This window comes from Conger conger, chromosome 12 (genome assembly GCF_963514075.1).
Source record: "Conger conger chromosome 12, fConCon1.1, whole genome shotgun sequence".
NCBI lineage: Eukaryota > Metazoa > Chordata > Actinopteri > Anguilliformes > Congridae > Conger > Conger conger.
In genome coordinates this window covers 40,798,071-40,817,473 of record NC_083771.1, presented here as the reverse complement: position 1 = coordinate 40,817,473, position 19,403 = coordinate 40,798,071, and the positions used below count along the sequence as shown (strand labels likewise).

General features: G+C 42.8%; 1 protein-coding gene across 9 annotated transcripts in view; it reads left to right on the top strand.

Annotated features, from left to right (window-relative positions):
• LOC133141697 (formin-binding protein 1) overlaps nucleotides 1-19,403 on the top strand; it is a 75,587-nt gene that overhangs the window by 1,907 nt on the left and 54,277 nt on the right. For 7 of the 9 annotated variants that reach the window (XM_061262324.1, XM_061262330.1, XM_061262329.1 and 4 more), the window contains exon 1: nucleotides 5,621-5,749. The exons of 1 other annotated variant lie outside the window; for it this stretch is intronic. In XM_061262324.1, the coding sequence (XP_061118308.1) occupies nucleotides 5,702-5,749 (48 nt within the window). In that variant the 5' untranslated portion in view covers nucleotides 5,621-5,701. Of the gene's footprint in view, nucleotides 1-5,620; nucleotides 5,750-19,219; nucleotides 19,359-19,403 lie in introns of those variants that run through there. One more of the 9 variants, XM_061262323.1, reaches the window with a different exon arrangement.

The following is a 19,403-nucleotide window of genomic DNA, read 5'->3' as shown; positions in this document are numbered from 1 at the left end:
TTTCGGAATTGAAGCCATATCAGATTTGTAAGTATCCAGTACATGATCCAACTTAAGTTAAGGATTTTGAATGGAATCCCAGAGCAAATCTTCATTCTTAGACACTGACACAGCTGATTTTATAACTGTACGTGATGAAGATCCATCCAGATGTATCGTTTTTTTCCAATAAACCTGGAATACTGGAATCCCCGTCCTGGTAGCACCAGGAAAAGATTGTCCTTGATGGACATAATCCCTCTCTGTTTGACCTCGTTTTTCAAATCCAGCAGTGCTTGCTTGCGTTCATTTTCTCGTCTGTTGTCGATGCATGTGCCGGATTACGCCGTAGAAGGAGTCATCTGGCGGAGTAGAATTCCTGAGAGTTTACTCACCCTATCCCAGACACTGCTCCGGCCATGTGTCGCGAAGCGCAGCCTGGGAATAGGGACCATTACAGTATGGCTGCCGCTATTTTTATTCACCCCAATGAGTGGAAACATCCACTTAAATGTTCCTTTTTTTATTTGTGAAAAAAAAAAAAGTAAATTCTTCAAAGCATTGGTATTGTGATTCTGAGGCAAGTGCAATCGGGCTCACAGAATAGGAATGATTACCTGTGCTTAACAACTATTTACTTACTTAAGCGGTGTTTATCCTGTCAGTCACTGAATAGGAAGTGTAAGATATGTGAAGTGTAAGATGCCTGGCATGCAATATTGTATGGCTCAAAATGCCAGCCAAACATTAATTATGGATAATAATAATAGTAATAGTAATACAGGCTAATGGCATCTCGCATATGCATGGTTGTACACACACCAAGAAAGATATCTGTTTTGTGGGATGTGTGATGGACCCATTTCAAAGAGCCCTATTGTTATTTAAAAAGTAGTGTAATGCTATGTAATGAACCTGTACTGGAGGCCCCCAGATTGGCCCCCACGGGGTGTCCTTTCCGGAGCCTGAGATGTGTTCAGGGGGCATACTGTGTCCTTCTCTTCCCACAGCTGAAGCCAATTTTAGCAGAAGGGGCAGGAGGTCTGGAGATGCTTTTTGGAGGGAAGTTTCTGAAAGAGAACACTTGCACTGCAGGAAAACGGCAATAAATTAATTCACTTTGGGTTATCCTTCACTACGAGTAACACTAGCTGGCTGCTATATGTTGATGCAAACGAGATGCAATTAGCATTGTGTAATTTAGATAGTAATACTGTTTGAATTGAATATATGCCTTTGCATTTGTCTTCACACTTTTAAACAGTTGCCCTAACTTTTTAGTCGTGACCTATTCACAGACTCCAACTTACACATATAAAAATATAATTATTCTTTGCTTTTGGATGTGATTAATGAATGGTGTAAAAGGATGTGGTTGGTATTATTCAAGCAATGCCGCCAACTTAGATAGACTTTGTAACACGACTTACCTGTTTGCTGAGGAGTTTTAAATATATGGTTTATTTTACAGAATTTTGTTAATTTCATCTGGCTTATGTAATTCAGTCTGGCCTGGGGGGAAAACTGCAGTGTCCTGGAGGGGATTTGAACCGATACGCTGTTTGACCATCGAGAGGAAAAATGTCCCAACTACTCAGTAAGGCAGGCGAGGCACGTTTCTCTCCGGTTCACTGGCTGACTCACCCCACGGATGCCTCACTTCCTCATGTCTCTTCCTGACTCACATGGTCACTCCCCATAGGCCATAAAGTGCATATCCGTTGGCATGAAAGAGGAACTCGGCTCTCTTCTGTGAGATTTGTGCTCAGTAGGTTGTCGGTCTAAACACACGTGCAGTGTGTGCACAGTAATCCATGAGCAGTCAGGTCATGCCTCCCTCACAAGGCGACATGGCTCAGGCAGTAAGAGCAGTCGTCTCATTGGCTCAGGGGTTGAGAGCAGTCGTCTCATTGGCTCAGGGGGTGAGAGCAGTCGTCTCATTGGCTCAGGAGGTGAGAGCAGTCGTCTCATTGGCTCAGGCAGTAAGAGCAGTCGTCTGGCAGTCGGAGGGTTGCCAGTTCGATCCCCCACCCAGGCTGTGTCAAAGTGTCCTAAAGAGCTCCTGAAGAGCTGGTCGGTGCCTTGCATGGCAGCCAATCGCCGTTGGTGTGTGAGTGTGTAATCTATGAATGGGTGAATGAGAAGCATCAGTTGTACAGCGCTTTGGATAAAGGCGCTATATAAATGACAACCATTTACCATTTACAAGGGTGCTACACTAATACCTCCAAACTTCAAAATTTCATTTCCATCACCCCATTAAGAAAGTGGGATACTTAAAACCAAAGAAAAACACCTTGGAGGTGTAAGCAGCCACGTTTATATTATGGCAAGCAGATATTAGTCAATTAATGAAGGAACCTAATAAAATTGCATTCCTAATCTTTGAACAGTGAAGTTTGCTTGAATTACATTACTTAAAGATCAGTAGTACCGAAGTACGGAAACGACAGTGTTGAAGATGAGGCCCCACAAATGTGTATAAATGGTGGAAGGAAATCTATGGAGCACCCTTTGCAAACCTTTGTTAGGTCCTCCTCTTAAAGCCATGCTAATTGTTGAAATCTTTTCAGCTTTTATTTAAAGTATTATTAAATAAGTGTGCAGCTCTGAGTGTGAATGTGACTGGCTTTGTTGCATGTTTCGTTCGGGCACTTAAAACGCTAATGCAGGTTAGTCAAATACATTTCTTCATTTTTGTAGAATACTATGACATCTCAACAAACTAACTTTTAATTGTTCTGTTATTAGCTGCTAACCGGCATGATCGTATATGTACACCTACTGCTTTGCACCTATTTATGATGCGAGTCTTTCACCAACAAACACCATTCAGGCTAGCCTGTTGATCTATGCAATATAAAAAGCAGGTACTTCTGTTAGTCGCAAACATGGCCGTGCCTTAGTATCTGCCTTTCAGGCTTACTTAATGTCATATGTAGTCATGGAAACCATAGATTAGGAGGAGTCTGAATCTGAGCCAGAAGCCTTAATGCCTTTGTTGCCCATCGCTACGAGCTGAAGGAGACCCATGAAGGCACACTGTCGACTGCAAAGGGAGTCAACACATTTCCGGCGTTTTTCTTTTTTTGGCTTAGCGCAGCGAAGGTTGATTGAGGTTCGCTCGCGCCTCAGTGAAGTTGCATTTCCTTGTAAAACCAGTAAAATGAATTATTAGCAGTTCTTAAAGTGACTAGAGAATTTTTAACCCGGTGTCATAACACCTACCTTGTTCTTATAGGTGGGCATTGCAGTAAATGGTGAAAGCTCATTTAAAGCAGAACGAGTGAAACAGGAAGTCCCCGTAAAAAAAACAGAAGCTTTCTTAACCGGAAAAAAAAACTATGATGTAGTACCGCTGTGACTTACACCGCAGAAGATAAGTGATCATGTTAAATAAAAAAGAGTCTGGTCTTCAAAAGTTTTACATTGCTGTCAAAGCATGCCACCGTCAGCCCACTGCAGTCAGAAGTGGGGTGTTCACTGAGTTCACTGTGTCAGGCACTTAAGAACATATTTATGGCTGCTTGGAAGGGGCCCTCATTATCTTAATGGCTGAACAATTTCAATGCTTTATTTAATCCTTCTTGACGGTCATGTGTTTTAGCGTAGCCTCGGTTTGAACAGGAACACCTTAGCTGCTGAACAGACGGTGCGCAGTTCAAAGAGCTGTCCTCTGAACTAAGGGATACTTTTCAGGTGTTGAATGCCTCCTCTCTTTTCACAAGCTCAAAAGCACTGTACTCGCAGGTAGAAAAAAAGGTCAGGTTTTGTGGCTAGCTGTGTATGTTCCCGAAGAAGGCTTTTTAGCATGTTTGTAGAGTGGGCACTTAGGTCCTCTGAATGTGGTGCCAGGCATGTGCAGCTTTGAGAAGTTTTAGCTGAAGAATTCGTCATCATTTGTGCATCACCCCAAGCCTTAAATATAATCTGGTCTTGATTTAAGTATTTGGCTTATGACACCCTGCATACTTATGTGCCTTTCTCATACAATCCAGGAGACCACAGCACTTTGATCATATCCAGAATACAGCGGTAAGCGCTGTTTTCTCCTAATGTTCCTGAAGGAAACAAAACTCGTAATCGACGTAGCCTTATCAATCATGTTCTCACTTGGATCTGAAACTTTTCAGACTTAGAGACACGTAAGGTAATTATTTTCAACATTACAATGTTTATTGTAACAACACTAGTAATTGATGGGTACTAGGCTCTATATTTTGAGTCACTTAAAATTTCCATTTTGCCTGCAGCCATGTCATATTTCACAGTAGTTTTCTGTAGCTGAAAGGATGCATGGCCTTTGTAAACACAACTCCATTCACAGGGCTCAGTGCACACTTGGCACTCCAGGGCACAGGGAACTGCAGTCCCTTCACAGTACGTTAAGAGCTGGAGGCAGCCACAATTCCTCTTTTCATACAGGCAGCCAGAATTGAATTTCTATCGACCAGCAGATTGCTACTTTCGCCAGATACTCGGTCCAGAATATTGAACAGTCTAGACAAAAGAGGGGTGACCCATTAAATGTGCTCCACGTTTCCTTTTCTCTTAGGTGTCCACACGAAAAAAAAAAAAAATTACAATCGCCTTTTAGTTGAACGCTATTATTTACTGCCTCTTATTTAATCCATATTTGAAAATAATCATCTTCTTTTTAATTTATCGTTTTAAGTTCAGCTACTGCAGTGGGTCATACATACATCTCTCGTACAAGATTTTTCCGTAGATACTCTCAATCTATGCCCCACCAAGCAGTTAACTGCAGGGCTGGCCTCGGCTAACAATGAGGCCTAAGGTCTTTGGCTTTGGTGTGTGTTTCCTGGCTTAATTTCATCAGAAGCTGAGCAGCCTCAGAAATGCCATTTGTTTTCGCATAAGAAATTGTTAAGTAAGGACACAAGCGTCTTGTGTGTTGCCTGTCCCCTCCCTGCCCGGCACACAAACGGGTCTATTGAAGAAGGAAGTCAAATGTGGGGAACATGTGATTGTTTCTCTCTGGGCTGGGGTTAGAAAAAGAAAAGACTATTTAATAACTTCAAAACACTTTACTATAAACAGGAAAAGCACTACAATGAATTTGGCAGCACACCACACCACAGACATTTCTCTGTCATTTTTAATGAGTTAGGACTTTTTCCTAATGTTTGGCATTTTTCTGACCTATGAACATATCATGTGGGGTTTTAATTTTTGTCAGAAGGTTTCATTAAAGAAGAGATTCATAGACCTTTTTCACCACTAATACCTATCCTGCGAATCTATTCCCATGAAGGAACCACAAGTTTGCTTCAGCATTTACTACAGCTTGTGACTCAAAAATGCCATGATAGTGAAAGCGTAGCCTGGTCTCACCTTTATTTAAGTCATTAACAGTTTTCCAGAGCAACAGTATTTTATGAACTCTTATATTTTGTGAATATTTGGTATTTATAGGTACTTTTGAAATTGCACATTGTCATTTGATTGTCAGATGGGCAGAGCATCCAATTTACTGTGGCATTATGATCCAGTGATTAAATAAGGATACAGAACAGATGCAAAAGTGTACGCCTAAATACCTACCTTTGCGTTCGTGATGACGATCGGTCAGTGGGCTTACCTCCCTCCCGTGAAGATTGCACGTTTCAGTTCTGTATCAGCCGATGTCGGGTTTGATCAGAGATAACCAGAGAGCACACAGCTCTTTCAGCTCCTGACTGGCTATAGGTGCAGCATCACCATGGATCTGGGGAAAGTGGACGGACTTGTGAAGATTCAGCAGCTGAGGGTAAGTTTGGGGTAAATGATGCCTCAACCTCTCAGGGTCGAAGGTGCCCTGATTCCGATGTGCCTCGACATTAATACAGATTCTCTGTCCAGAAGCCTTCAGCGTGGGCTGCTGATGTTGTGACAAGTGTCATGGTCACGATTAGAGCTGTAGGACATCAGTCGTGGGTTTTAATGGAAATAGGATAGATATGCGACGCTGTTCTCTTGAGCCATAAAGGAGTACGGTAAGGTAAACCGGAAGGGTCTTGTCTAAGAATACTTAGGCCTCCGCAACATAGCTAATGATAATTATAGAGTGTCTGAAACCAATAGAGGCTAACACGGTCTAACATTCTTTCGGAATTTGGAGTGTTGGTAGTCTAGTTTTGGCAATATTATGTCACTTTTCCATGTCTCATAGTTTGAATACGGAATTTTATGCTTCACATTACCTGGCAACCTCTTACTTTATTGCACGTAGACTATAAATCCTGAGGCCACTGGGTCACATTTATATGGTTCCCATTTTGCTGTGAATTTTTTGATTTACTTGCCATCCATCGCCGAAAGTATGTCGTTCTGTGACCTAGCTACTAGTTGACAGACGGTGCGAGGAATGTCCAAATTGAGTTAGTATTTTAATTGGAAGCAGATGCTTGGCACCCCACTAATAACATTGATTTGAGAAAGTGGTGAGTCTAGACAACTTTGGTAACTTATGTTGGGCCTCGCGCTCTGTTCTCAAGTGGTCTCTCAGTGTCCAGAGTTATCCGCAAACCACAGACACGCATGCCAAATTTAAAGCACTCGCTTCGGTCGGAGATCGGATGTTTTCCATTGGCTGCGTTGTTCCACCACCGATATTCACGCCACTACGAAAGGACCCATTTCGTGTGAGCTATATCTGGCCCTGTTTGCATTATTCTCATCTGCTGATCAGATGGGCCGCAGGATTCCTTTTTATAGAAACGACCCCGCTGTGTTCTCTGTTTTGTGCACTCGTTATCGGGACACTTCCAGGGCTGCAAGCCGACCCCGCTCGTTTCCTCCCGCTGCGGGGGGTCAGGGACGCTAGCAGGATGTGCCCTGGGGGGCCGCTGTGTAGGGACCTCTCGTCCAGCTGCAGGGTGTCTGGCAGGACCGGACAGCCGCCAGTGAGCGCGCCTCTGATCTAGGTTCTCATTGGTCGTCGCTCCTTTCTATGCCCGCAGTTCCAAATGGAGAAAGAGAAGGTGGGCGTTCTCTGTTAACATCTCAAAGAGGAAGATGGAGGGATTGAGTGGAGGCGGAGGGGAAGGGGGAGCGAATGCTGTCCCACGCAGCTTCCGGCGGTCACCACAGAGAATTCCGCCTTCATGGCAGAGTAGGAACATGCTATTTTTCCATTTTAGTGGCCATTCGGGAGTCAGCAGTCTGACTTTACATAACCATAGGTCATGTTCCAGTTTGTGTAGGCCTATAACAATGTTCTGTGAGGTTTAGTCCCAGTCTCATTCTCACATCATGATTCTTGTACCACAGTACTCGGTTTCACATTTTAAAAGGGGCCACTTTGCACAGAGGAAGAGCTGGCCTACCTGAGAGATGCGATGTGGAACTGGAGTGGCCACGGCCCAGTAGAAGTGAAAACGCCCTGACCAGAAATACATCAATGGCATTTGGAAATAGCAGTACCAGCACATGTAAAGAAAAATTCATTGCATTCAAATATGAGAAACTCAGCGTGAAGTTTGCCTAAACTTGTTGTTGTCACACTTGTGAAAGCATGTTTGCTGCAAGGAAAGCTTCAGCAGTAACACAGTGATTATGGCTCTCTTGTAAATCCTGGAGCCACCTGTGTCCTGTGTTAATCGGCACGTGGTGATGTGCACCCCGCAGCCTCTTCCTTGGACCTCACGTCTACCGTACATCCTACCTGTTCCGTGTTCACTGCCGTGTAAAAACTGCTGTTCTTTTGGTTCTGCTCTGTGAGCTAGCACCAAAGACCAGTGGCTGCCTGCTTTGCTAAAAGCATGGGTCAGTGAAAGTATCACCATTATTTTTAAAAAAAGTAATTGCCTTCTTTTCAAGCTTAGTAAAACATTGCTTGACAGATAGAGTTTTAATACAGAGAGAAGGTTCCAGATCTGGAGCTTGCCTACTGGTTGTAGCTGAATGCAGTTACAAATAATCATATTCTGAAGTCTCTAATTCATATTCATCCATAGTCTGAAGTCTTGACTCTTATTTACATATTTCAAAATAGCCAAGTGAATCTGTTTTTATTGGTGTTCTGTATTATACGTAATAATACATTTACTATTATTCGTGATCATCTTTGCATGATTAATTATTAGCTGATAAAAATTGGCTCCAGGAACCAATAAGCAAATTTAGACCGAAAGCACATTCATGGATTTGGCCTGAAAACATTATAAACAAATGGGATAACACAAAGCAGGCTCTTAATTATGAGTGAGGTGTTTTATGTGTAGTTGCAGGCACTGTTCGGAATGAGTCTATTTACGCTGAGGCTAATTGATGAGGTGCTACCTTAGCTTGAGCTGTGCCGAAACTCGTATTGATCACCCGACTGCGGGGACGGGTTTTTATATAATCTTTAAAGCTCCTTTTCCAGAGTGTAAGAGTACATTTCCCGCAGACACTCTGAATCGTTGTGAAGCTGAAACTACCGGTGACAAATGCGTCTTTTTTCCACAGAAGCACCTGACTCTCATGCCTCTTCTGCTCTCTTTCTGGTGTTGCCTAGCAACCCTATGAGGTGTAGAATGAATTATGTTTAGAAATGCTGCTGAGACGCAGAAAAAAGGTGCTATCTTCGCACCGGTGCTATCTTCACAATGGAAGCAACCGTTACTCTAAAATAATAGCCAGTGCTTAAAATGGATATTGTGTCATGCCATCTGGCTGCATAGAAATACAGGACTTTTTTTTTTTTTTTTTTTTTGGAATAAGCAGTGTAAACCGCTAGCATGGGTGTTAAAAATATTCATCTCCGCCCCAGACATGAGGGATGTTTTTTTTTTATGGTCAGATGCCGAGGTTGAATGAGAGGGACTCTCAGTGTCTGGGTTCGCTGCATGAGCCAGACACGTTCGCTGGCTGACGGGTCACGTGACAGACACCGCTGCCAGGGCTACGGTGACCACTGCGCCTTCCTGCTGTGACAGGAGGAAAAACCTGCCATTTTCAGACATTTTGGGCACACGTGTGTTCTCCAGTAAAATGCTGATAGCAATTCAGTACTACTGGATAACGTGTTTTGCCGTTTCTGTTACTCGCGACAGTACCTATGTTGAGATGTGCCTGTATTTCCTCAAGTGATTATTGAACGCGTCTCTATTTTGAATCATGCTACCTAGTTAGCAACCTTGTGTTTACTGAGCGGTGCCCCTGCCAACTCGACCATCATCCCACCGTTTACTGTAACGAATTGCCATTTTTGTGAGCTGATTGTTGGGAATTAAACACATCTGTCACAACAGATCAACCTTGGTTTGTCATTAGTCTTCCCTGAAGGACTGTGGGTTGTGCCTGTCCTTCGCATGCTATGTCTGCCTGCAGCTGGAGTCATGAGAAAGCAGCTGGTACCTTCAGGGCCACCGCAGTGTTGAAACATGACTAACACTGGGACTGCAGTATAAGCTTTGAAACCTTCGGTCAAATTCTCCTGCCAATCCCACATAAACTGCGGCCGATCCCTTTTCAAATGCGGTGGACTAACAATTTAAATTGGACAGCCTAATATAATCTCTGGTCATTTTTAAAATTGTAATAAAACTCATAGTTCACGGGCCAAGAATGAAAAATATGGCTCAGACCTTACTGAGTAATTGTGCTCCTATTTCAAGGTTCCCTTTTTACGTGAGATTACTTTTGTGCCTCACCTGAAAAACACAAAGAGAGAACTGTTTTTACTTCCTTAAAATGGCCGTTTTGCTGCTTTACCCTGTTCCGTCTGCAATTACGGCATTATTTCCTCTTTGGTTTACACCGTGGTTTCAGGGCCCGTTTCAGCCTGATGCTTGTCCCTTTTTCTCACTGAAGACACTGTGGTTGTGTTCAGTTGTAAAAGTATCAACTGAACACAACCATCATAAGGAGTTACTGGTCATAGAACATATATTTGTAGAAAGTGGAATGTTTTGTGGTTATACATAAGCAATTGTGCCGAGGAAGGCTTTGGTGTTGAGTTGAATTATCGATTACGCAGGTTAAGGACAAGGAGCGGTGCCAAGGAAAAGCAATTCTGTCACGGAAGACCACATGCAAGAGCTTATCCAAGTTGTTAACAGTGGCTAGAGGGATGGTGTCCTTTTAGAAGTAACCATATTTGATCATCTTTTTTTTCCCCTCAATATTTCAGTTTTTCAGAATGCTCTGATTCATATTAGGAAAACGGCCGTTGGGCGTTTGCGGGGAGCACAGTCTGTGATACCGAGCTGGAGCAGAAACGTGCGTCAAACAGGTAGTTGTTGCGCTGTCCTGATAGCTCTGCCCGTTGGCAGAGAGATAGCGATGAGTGGAAGTACACTGGAGGAAAGGGTGGCGACTGCGATGATCTGTGTCATTACACGTCGGTTTCCCTTCTCCGCGATTAAAGGGAGAACGAGAGCCGAATCAGAGAAGAACTTGAGGACCGGATCTCAGTGCAAATAGAGTGCACGGGTCTCCGTTGCGATTTTCCTCTCTGTCTGACGTCTGTGCTTCCCTGAAATTGTAACCAGATGCTCACATGAGAAACGTAAGCATCATCTCTTTGAAGCTCATCAGTTCAGTGTGCATTATACTGCAGCTGGACTTACACGACTATTATTACCGCTGCTGAGTAAGATGATTGCTCATGCTACTGTTCCTTACAGTAACATTCCCATCCCATAACTCGATGAGGCGGTGTATTGGAAATGTACTGACTTTGCATAGAACTCAGCTGTCCTCCACTTCTGAAGAAGTGACCAGGGTGATACGATTGCCAGTAATAAAGACGACCGCGGTGCTTCCTCTCCACTGAATGACAATAGCGTCTCTTGCTGAAAGACGCATTTCCTGCTCTTCGATATGTCTAATGTTTAGGGAACTGGGTAGCAATATGGGGTGAAGGGCCCTGCTCAAGGGCCCAACAGCTGTGCAGATCTTATCATGGCTACACCGGGGCTTGAACCACCAACTGATCGGGGGAAACAGTCATGTACCTTAGCCACTATGCTACAGGCTATCCCCTTAGCCTTAGCCTTAACTTGAGTATATGCTTCAGTATATATCAAGCTGTATAAATGGATGCTGTGCAGAAACCTGTTTAACTGTAATGTAATGCATGCATCATAATATAATGCGCACAGACACTAGTAAATGTCTCTGTGTACGTATACGGGTTTGCAATTAGTGCAAAGCAAATTGAAATCTTTTTAAAAGTACTGATGATATACAGTCCTGTGGCTTAGCCTAGTGAAATGTCATAATTTGTAGGACTTTGACCTCCATGACATCATTACCTCTCCATGCTCCTCCTCTGGCTGGGCCTGTTTAGCGTGCATTAACCACAGACCTTGTTACTGAGGGGCCTAATTCACAGGACATGGTAGCTGGAGGTGGGCCTCTCCCTCTCTTTCATTGTGGCGATTTGAGGTCTGGGGGTTTACTCCTCGTGTTACCAGCGTGCGATCAGGTTTAATGGCGAGGGTGAGCTCGCTCCAGAGAGGCCGGTACATAGTGCGGGACCCCAGAATAGCATGAGGGAACATAGAGCCAGATTACGGATGGCCGTGACATCCCTCTGTCCCGGGACAGTGTGTCGCAAAAATGGAGACGACCTGCGTCCGTCTCCCCTGTACTCTGAGAATGACCTATTTATAAACTTTATCCTGTCTCTGAGAGCGTAGGTCCATGTATGTGCAACAGTCATGGTCTCATATACAGTGTGCTTGAGAACACATTTGGAACCGTGTTGTGTACTGCCTGTTATTCAGTGCCGTGCCTTTATAAATAAATGTACTTATGATATGAGTGCAGCAATGACAACTTTTTTTTGGTCTAGATATAAGCAAATCGTCAATCATTTGTCGGTGATAAAGAAACATAGGACCTTTTAGTACCCACAAAACTAATAACACAACCAAATATTGGTGCAAAAGAAAAGAAATAATACAACCAATTGGTTTTGGTTGTGATAAAGGTTCTGCGTAGGAGTCGCCAGTCTGGCCCTTTGTGTCTTCCGCTCACAAATGATTCATTTGGGCTTGCAGTCGCCTTCACTCGAGCCCCAGGCCCGTAATGAAAATCAGGCCCGTGGTGTCATTGTGCACATCATCACTAGACCTATTTCCTTCCTGTTATACCAGTACTGAGAAATCAGATGGATCAAGTAGCACATCATCCTGTAACCTGAGAATTGCCTCCGCATGGTGGTGAGGCTGCTGTTTTGCATTCTGCTTGAAGCATTGCGCCTTACTCTTGAAATTATGTGAAGGATTAGGTGATATCAAACAGACCTCCTCATCTGGAAGTCTTGTAGTCTTGTAAGTGGGTGTTTTTTGAAAAGACAGTTATGAATTATGGATTTTCCATTCCTTTGTTATTGAAAAGGCTGTTATTATGTAAGACATAATAGCACAGAAATCCTTATTTAAAACCTAAAAACTCAATTCCCATCGATGAGCGCATTCAGACTTGCACAAAGAACAATGGCTTATAGCAGATCAGGTCCAGTAGTAATGTCTTAATTGCACCGAAACATTGCAGGGTTTTCTTGTAAACTTAATCGGATTAATAACACAAACAGCGTCAAACAAAGTTTTTCTTGGGTAATTTAATCCCATGCCTATGAACAGTGGTGGTCTGCTTACTATTTACTTACAGTGTACACAGTTCTGCATACTTCTACATGCAGTCACACAGGAGCTGTCCATATTGATCAAGGGATCTCAAGTGCTCTCAGTTTGGGAATTTGTGCTTGTTGCCCCGGCTGGCTCATGTTCAAGGATCAAGTGGAACTTGATTATTTATTGGCACAACTTTTTTTTTTGGGGGGGGGGGTCATTTTTCATCTTCTCTAAAGAGTCGTTATACTTATTTAATCCGCCCTGCGTCCGGCAGCTGTGGAGGACACAAACATGTGGAGAAATGACTTTCTGAACTTTTTAGACAGTGTGTATGTGGTGAAACCCAGTTCGGGTGACGACACCTGCCGGCTGTCCCCATTTGAGGAGTACCTCCAGGTTCTTCTTCAAATGAAGATGACAAGCAGCGTGAGTTTCAGCTTCAGTTTGTGAGCGTCTGTGGAGGTAGTGCGTGGCTACCTCTCTGTGCACACATTTACTTTTAATCAACTAATTTGCCTTCATCCACGGAAATGTGATTATTAGCATATACCATGCATGTGAAGGCTAAATTGACTATCGAACGAGCCAATGTCCTGCTACCTTTACAATGTGTGATAGTGTTTTCGGTACCATTTCCTGTCACTGTTCCAGTGTAAGGTGCGGTGGGTATGAATGCTGCGGGTGTACAGGTCTGACTCTCACTCTGCAGAGTTTCAGAACCTCTTTCAGGTTCTGTTCCTCAGTGTCGGAGAGAGAGACCGCTCTCGTCAACGTTAGAAACGGGAATTTGTCTGAATTCCTCAGTGTGCCCTCAACTCACAAAACCGTAATGTATGCCATGCTACTTATTGGTACACGGATACATTTTTTGTCATTAGTTTTGTAATGTATAGGAACATCTCATTCATTTAGGTTGAACATTTTTTATTCTTTCTTTATGAGTCATACAGCTCCAGGGGGGTTTTTCCAGAGTGATTCAGTTACTTCTTTTTTGTCATTCCCAAACTAGAGTGAGTAAGAGCTGAGTAAGTAGGCTCATAAATCGATGAGCCTTTGACTGTCCAAGGGAAGCTGTTTATAATCTTTTTTATTTTTTGTGGAAACATTTTGAGTCACATAATTACCCTTGTGTGTGAAGTCATTGTTTGGGGGGCACTTGAGTGCAGGGAGGCTTTGGTATCACAAAGACAAACGTTTGCAGTGAAACCGTGGCCGTCTGGGGCTCTTTGTCCCGGCATTCCTTTCGAGGAGACCTCCTTCTCCGGACCAGGGGTTAAAGATCTCTCTGAAGTCACATTGTTCTAGTCCACTAGCAGACAAAGACACTGTGTGTTGGATGGAGGGTCAGCACTTCTCACAAATATTTTTCTTTATAGCAGATCGCCTACGAAGGAGCGTGTTTAACAGGCCTCCTCGACACTCAGAGAAGATGGTAAATGGTTGGAATTTATATAGCGCCTTTATCCAAAGTGCTGTACAATTGATGCTTCTCCATTCACCCATTCATACACACACTCACACACCGACAGCGATTGGCTGCCATGCAAGGCCCTGACCAGCTCGTCAGGAGCATTTGGGGGTTAAGTGTCTTGCTCAGGGACACTACGAACCCGGCCCGGGCAGGGGATCGAACCGGCAACCCTCCGACTGCCAGACGACTGCTCTTACTGCCTGAGCCATGTCGCCCCCAAGATCCCATAAGATCTGCACAACACGGTTTGTTTTCGTGCCGTTGTATACAGGGCGAAAGTAGGATAAGATCTTAGGATTTCAAGTCCTTTAATAGGCGGCAGTTTGCAGTTTGCAAAAAGATTTTTCTTAGTTTAGGGAGAGTGGGCTGGATGGGCAACTATAGTCCCATCCAGCCACAAGCCTAGTATGCAGCAATAGCAATTACATAAAGCCCTTTACAATGGGGTTTTGCTTATGTACCGTAAGGGGTGAAGTCTGTGTCACAAGTTTTCATTCGGCACGATGGGGATCAGCTAATGAGGGCCTCTGCTACGGCACCAAGCTCAGGTAGTATTGTGTATTGCAACATATTGAGAGCAGCTTAATCCAACTGGATTATTGTATACATGTTTATGTTATAAGTATATTACAGTTAAATAAGCACGTACTATATTTTTGTCCAAAACTTTATGGTGTGAGTGGACTGCAGTCTCTGTTTAGTTACGCCCCAACTTCATGTTGGCGAAAGGATCCAGGCAGCTGTGAGCTTGTGTGTGAATTAATCAGCTGCGGTTTTACCGAGTGTCACTTCCTTTTCTCCCTACAAATTCATCCAGTCGTTCAGGGAACCCCTCTGCCCAAAGATGTCCCTGTTTCTCATCTGCGATAACGGCATCCATCTGGAAGCACTCAGACTCATGCAACTTTTTACTCTCCACATATTTTCTGAGGACATCCTGCTTGCAGTTGTCACTTGTGGACACTGATATGCCTTAGTGCAGTGCAGAGTAATGATGGTTTTATATCTTTGAGAGACACAAACAATAAAAACCCAATAAAAACACTTTATTTTCAAACAAGACTGGATGCTGTCTCAGATTACAGAGAGATATATTTATTTTGACAGTGTTATGCAATACTTTTCTACCAATAGCCAGTTTGCCACTTGGGGCGATAAGGCTGGGAAATGGAGCTCAGGAACTGTAACCAGGCGTTTATCCATGTTTATACTTCCATGTATATCCATCAGGAAAGCCCAGTGTTTTTCCACTGTCTTTCCAAAAGAGAGCACTCTGGCCTCTTGACCCAAGAAAGAGCTGAATACATAAACTTTGTGTAATGACAACATCGGCATCATTAATTAACTGTCAATATGATTCACATGAAAAAAATATATATAAATACAGGCCCGTGGTATGTCCATTCAGCTTCAAGAGTGAAATGACATACTGCGCATCTGTCCTGGCTTTTCACATGGCCTTTCATCCTGGCCTTGTAAGATTGTCCTGTGTACTTCAGTGTGTCCTGGAATAAATACTGTATCCACTGTAGAAAGGGTATTGTCTAACTCCAGGGCCTTAAAGGGAGTGGCAACAGTCCTCACATACATTTACTCTGCATGTTTGCAACAGAACTCCACAATTCACTGAACTCACACTAACCAAATTTTGTTAAAAACAAATAATAATACAAAATTGGACAGGACAGTATAATACAGTCAAATGAGGAAGAAGGAAAGGGGTAGGAAACAGGACAGGGTTTTTGATAAAATGGAGTGGATTTTTTCTTTCCAATGACCTTTTGCTTCCTGGTGGGGAGAAATCTGGACTGGGATTTATCTGCAGTTCATTTTCTTCCAAGTCTGAGTTGAAGAATGGTGTTACCATGGTGATCAGCCATTTCCAGAATCGTGGAAGGATACTGTATGAAATGGAAGTGCAGGGTCTCTTCTCTCTCTCTCTCTTTCTCTCTGCTGGTCTCTTTCTCTCACACATACACATACGCACACACAGGCGCACAACTATTACTTATTCAATTAAATTGCCAGTGTATTAGCATGTGAACGAGGTACCGTAGAAGTAGCCAACAATCCTTTGTTTAGTCTGTTCGTCTCATGCAGAGCTCTGATACTTCCATTTTGCTCTACACTTCATTGGAAAAGGGCTGATTCGTATTAAATGTGCTCTGTCTTTTTAAGGCGTGGAGCTATTAACATTCTGGCTGCGGCTAATCAGATGATGCATGAAACAACAAGAGCAATATTGTTTGCGCTGCCCCAGATAATTTTAGTTGGCTTGAAAGGGGTCAGGGGTGAGAGTGGTCTCAGAGTGGGCCTCCCATTAGCAGGAAGTGTGTGTCTGTGCAAAACAAAAGCAGCGTGGGGATCTCATGTGCAGAGCAGCACACTGTTCAGGGGCATTGCAAGAGTCCGGGAATAAACATTTGCTTGCTTGTCTTCGCAGTCGGTACGTCCGTGATCAGAGGTGGAGTGTAGTGTTTGACCTGCCATCTCACACCTGCTGGCCTGTCCGTAGGTTCATAGGCTCTGCCCTGCTGATGAACCAGAGTAAAATGCAGCTTTTTCAAGTCCAAGTTACTTGCTATTTTACCTCATATTTGAAGATATTTCAAATATTTTCCCCCTGATCCAGTGGAATTTCCTTTTATATTTTAACCTGGCTCAAGACTGCAATTGCTGATTCAAGTATCTTGCAGGCAGCCAGCTTTGCTCTTTGGGTCCCAGTGTTGAGACAAGTCAGTTGGTTTATCCGGTTTAGTTAATGGCATATTGTCTCTGTCTCTGTGGCCTTCCGTGCCTATATCAGGCCTATAGACGGGGTTGTGATAGTGATGCATGCAGTGTAGACCACACTGCCAGCCTGGGGAGGGCAGGGCGTAGAGTCCTCTCTCCCCATCATTGCTCCAAATCTCTGGCTGGACATTGGATGGGTATGCGAGCTGGAGAGGTTATGAGTGTCCAGTGCAATTCATGCTGCTGATGAGAATGATGGTATAAGATCTGACGTTCTTAAAGGGAGTGAGTAAGTGTGGTTAGATTTCAAATGTGCCGTATGATGGGATCCATGGCATTTTGCTGATTCGGTCATTTTAATGAACAGAGAAGATTTGCTGGCTTTTAGTGGCAGAACGTCAATTGACAGTCTTGTTCTTTAGGAAAGTGGAGGATAGCAAAAGCTACTGCAAAGCTAAATTAACAGAGAGAGAGAGATGGAGGGAGAGAGAGAGAAAGAGAGAGAAATACAACTTTGCGGGTTATACTAATGCTTGACAATGAAATAAGCAATACAAGTATGAACAAGCCTTTCTGGTCACTTTAAGAAAGGTCAATTAATGTTGAAATGTACAATTGTGTAAAAAATGGCATTTTTCATCCAGCAAATTCCGCCACTTTGGTCACTCCTTCTGTAGCTGAGGAGCCAGGCTATATCTGAAATAAGTGCAACTGCATGCACCATTGGTCAATTGACTAATGATAAGAGAAAGCTTAATAATCATGCAGTGAACTTCCTGGAATGTGATTCTCAGGTACATAGATACTGGGTATTGATTTCTTTTAGAGCAGTATCCATGGATATCTGCTTGCATAGTTAAAGGTGCAATAGGTAAGATTAAAACATTGTTACAAGACCATTGTACATCCATTCCTATCATTGAAAAAGGCTCACTGAAATGTTGACTCACCCTCTGCCTGTGTTTATAGTCCTTAAATTCGGGCTTCAAAATATACAGTTGATGGGCCGTCACTCTGTACCAAAACATTGTACAGCTGTACAATAATTCAAGCTCATTGGTTGAAAATTGGTTCTAATTTCCACAGCCAATGGCATGGAGTATTGTTCGATTGTTCGCATGTAGCTGCCAAAATTGTACTCTAGACAAGTGATTACTGAAACTCTGTATGTGATTGCTTATTATCCAAGCGAAGACTACATATCTAGTTATAAAACAATACCAGTTCGCTATTGGTAGCAACAAGCAAATTAGCCATAGTTAGATTGACAAATTTACAAACGTCCACCTGAGGCAACATGAACATAGTAGTGAGCGTTGCGAGCATAGTTACACAAGCGTTGTTCCTCAGGTAGATATTTTCGGCAAGCTAACTAATAGCTAATTTGCTTGTTGCTACCAATAACAAACTGGTATCTTTTCATAACTAGGTGCAGTAGTGTGCAGTGATGACTATACACTTAGCAGAATGAAGATAAATCAGAAACCAAGTACTAGCCTATTCAAGCATTTATTTCATGTAATATTGGTTCATGTAGATGAAAATAAGTACACGACGAGCTCCTTCCGTCGTGCCGTTGTGTTTAACACCGTGACACTGCTCAAAGTTCGTGTTGCCTTAATTACTGGAACAACTGACCATCAGAAGTAATTTTGCAGAATAATGTTGCTTCAAACCAGTTTAAACAAATTGTTTAGCATCAATAATCATGGAATGAGCCTTCAAACATGCATTCATACGATGCAGAAGTTTAAAAAAAAAAACAGTGATGATTGTAGGAATTTTTTTTTTGTTCTCATTGCTTACAATAGTATTGTTCAATACATTTTCAAGATTTTTAAAGAAGTTATATATTAGACAAACGTGGTGGTGTATAATCATCACTGCACACTGCTGCTGTATGTAGTATTTGATTGGATAATAAGCAACAGTATACAGTTTCAGTGATCGCTTGTTTGGAGTACAATTTGGGAAGCTACACGTTCCATTTATCTCTTTGCATGTTCAATCATGTGTGTTTAGCTAAACCTTTATTTTTCTCAAACTGTAAGTTACAGTTGCATTGTTTGTGGTAGACTATCATATCTTACTTATATAGCCAGCTAGTTACATAGCCAAATAAGTTGCTTGCACAGGATGTTACAGAATGACACACTGGAAATTCCCCAGAGTACCTGAAGAGATTTTTCTGTTTTAGTCAGTAGTGAATTTGCAGGTCCTTTTTTGACCCCACCTTTTCTAATTCAGTATTTTGTCAGGTTTAAGAATATTTTTTTGCCTTGCTATTGCATCTGACATTTTCTGCATTGTGTATTGGCTACTCTTCAAGCGTCTCAGTGTAAAACATGCAAAGGTGCAAAGAGCATAGTGTGCTGAAACGCTCTCTCAGGAACCCACTTCCTGTGTCTCTCTGTAGCCTCATTTTGGCAAGCCAATCTACCAAATACATGCTTTAGATTTTATTACTGCAGCTTTCAGTGAACAAGTGAACTAGGAGCATCCATCTTGCTTACATTTACAAGATGACTGATTAACAAAAATTGACTTGGAATCAGATAACAGAAATGGTCGAGGAAAAAATGGGCAGCTGTTGGAGCAATACCAAGGTGATTTTATAAAAAATATATATATCTAATATGTAACATATTCCC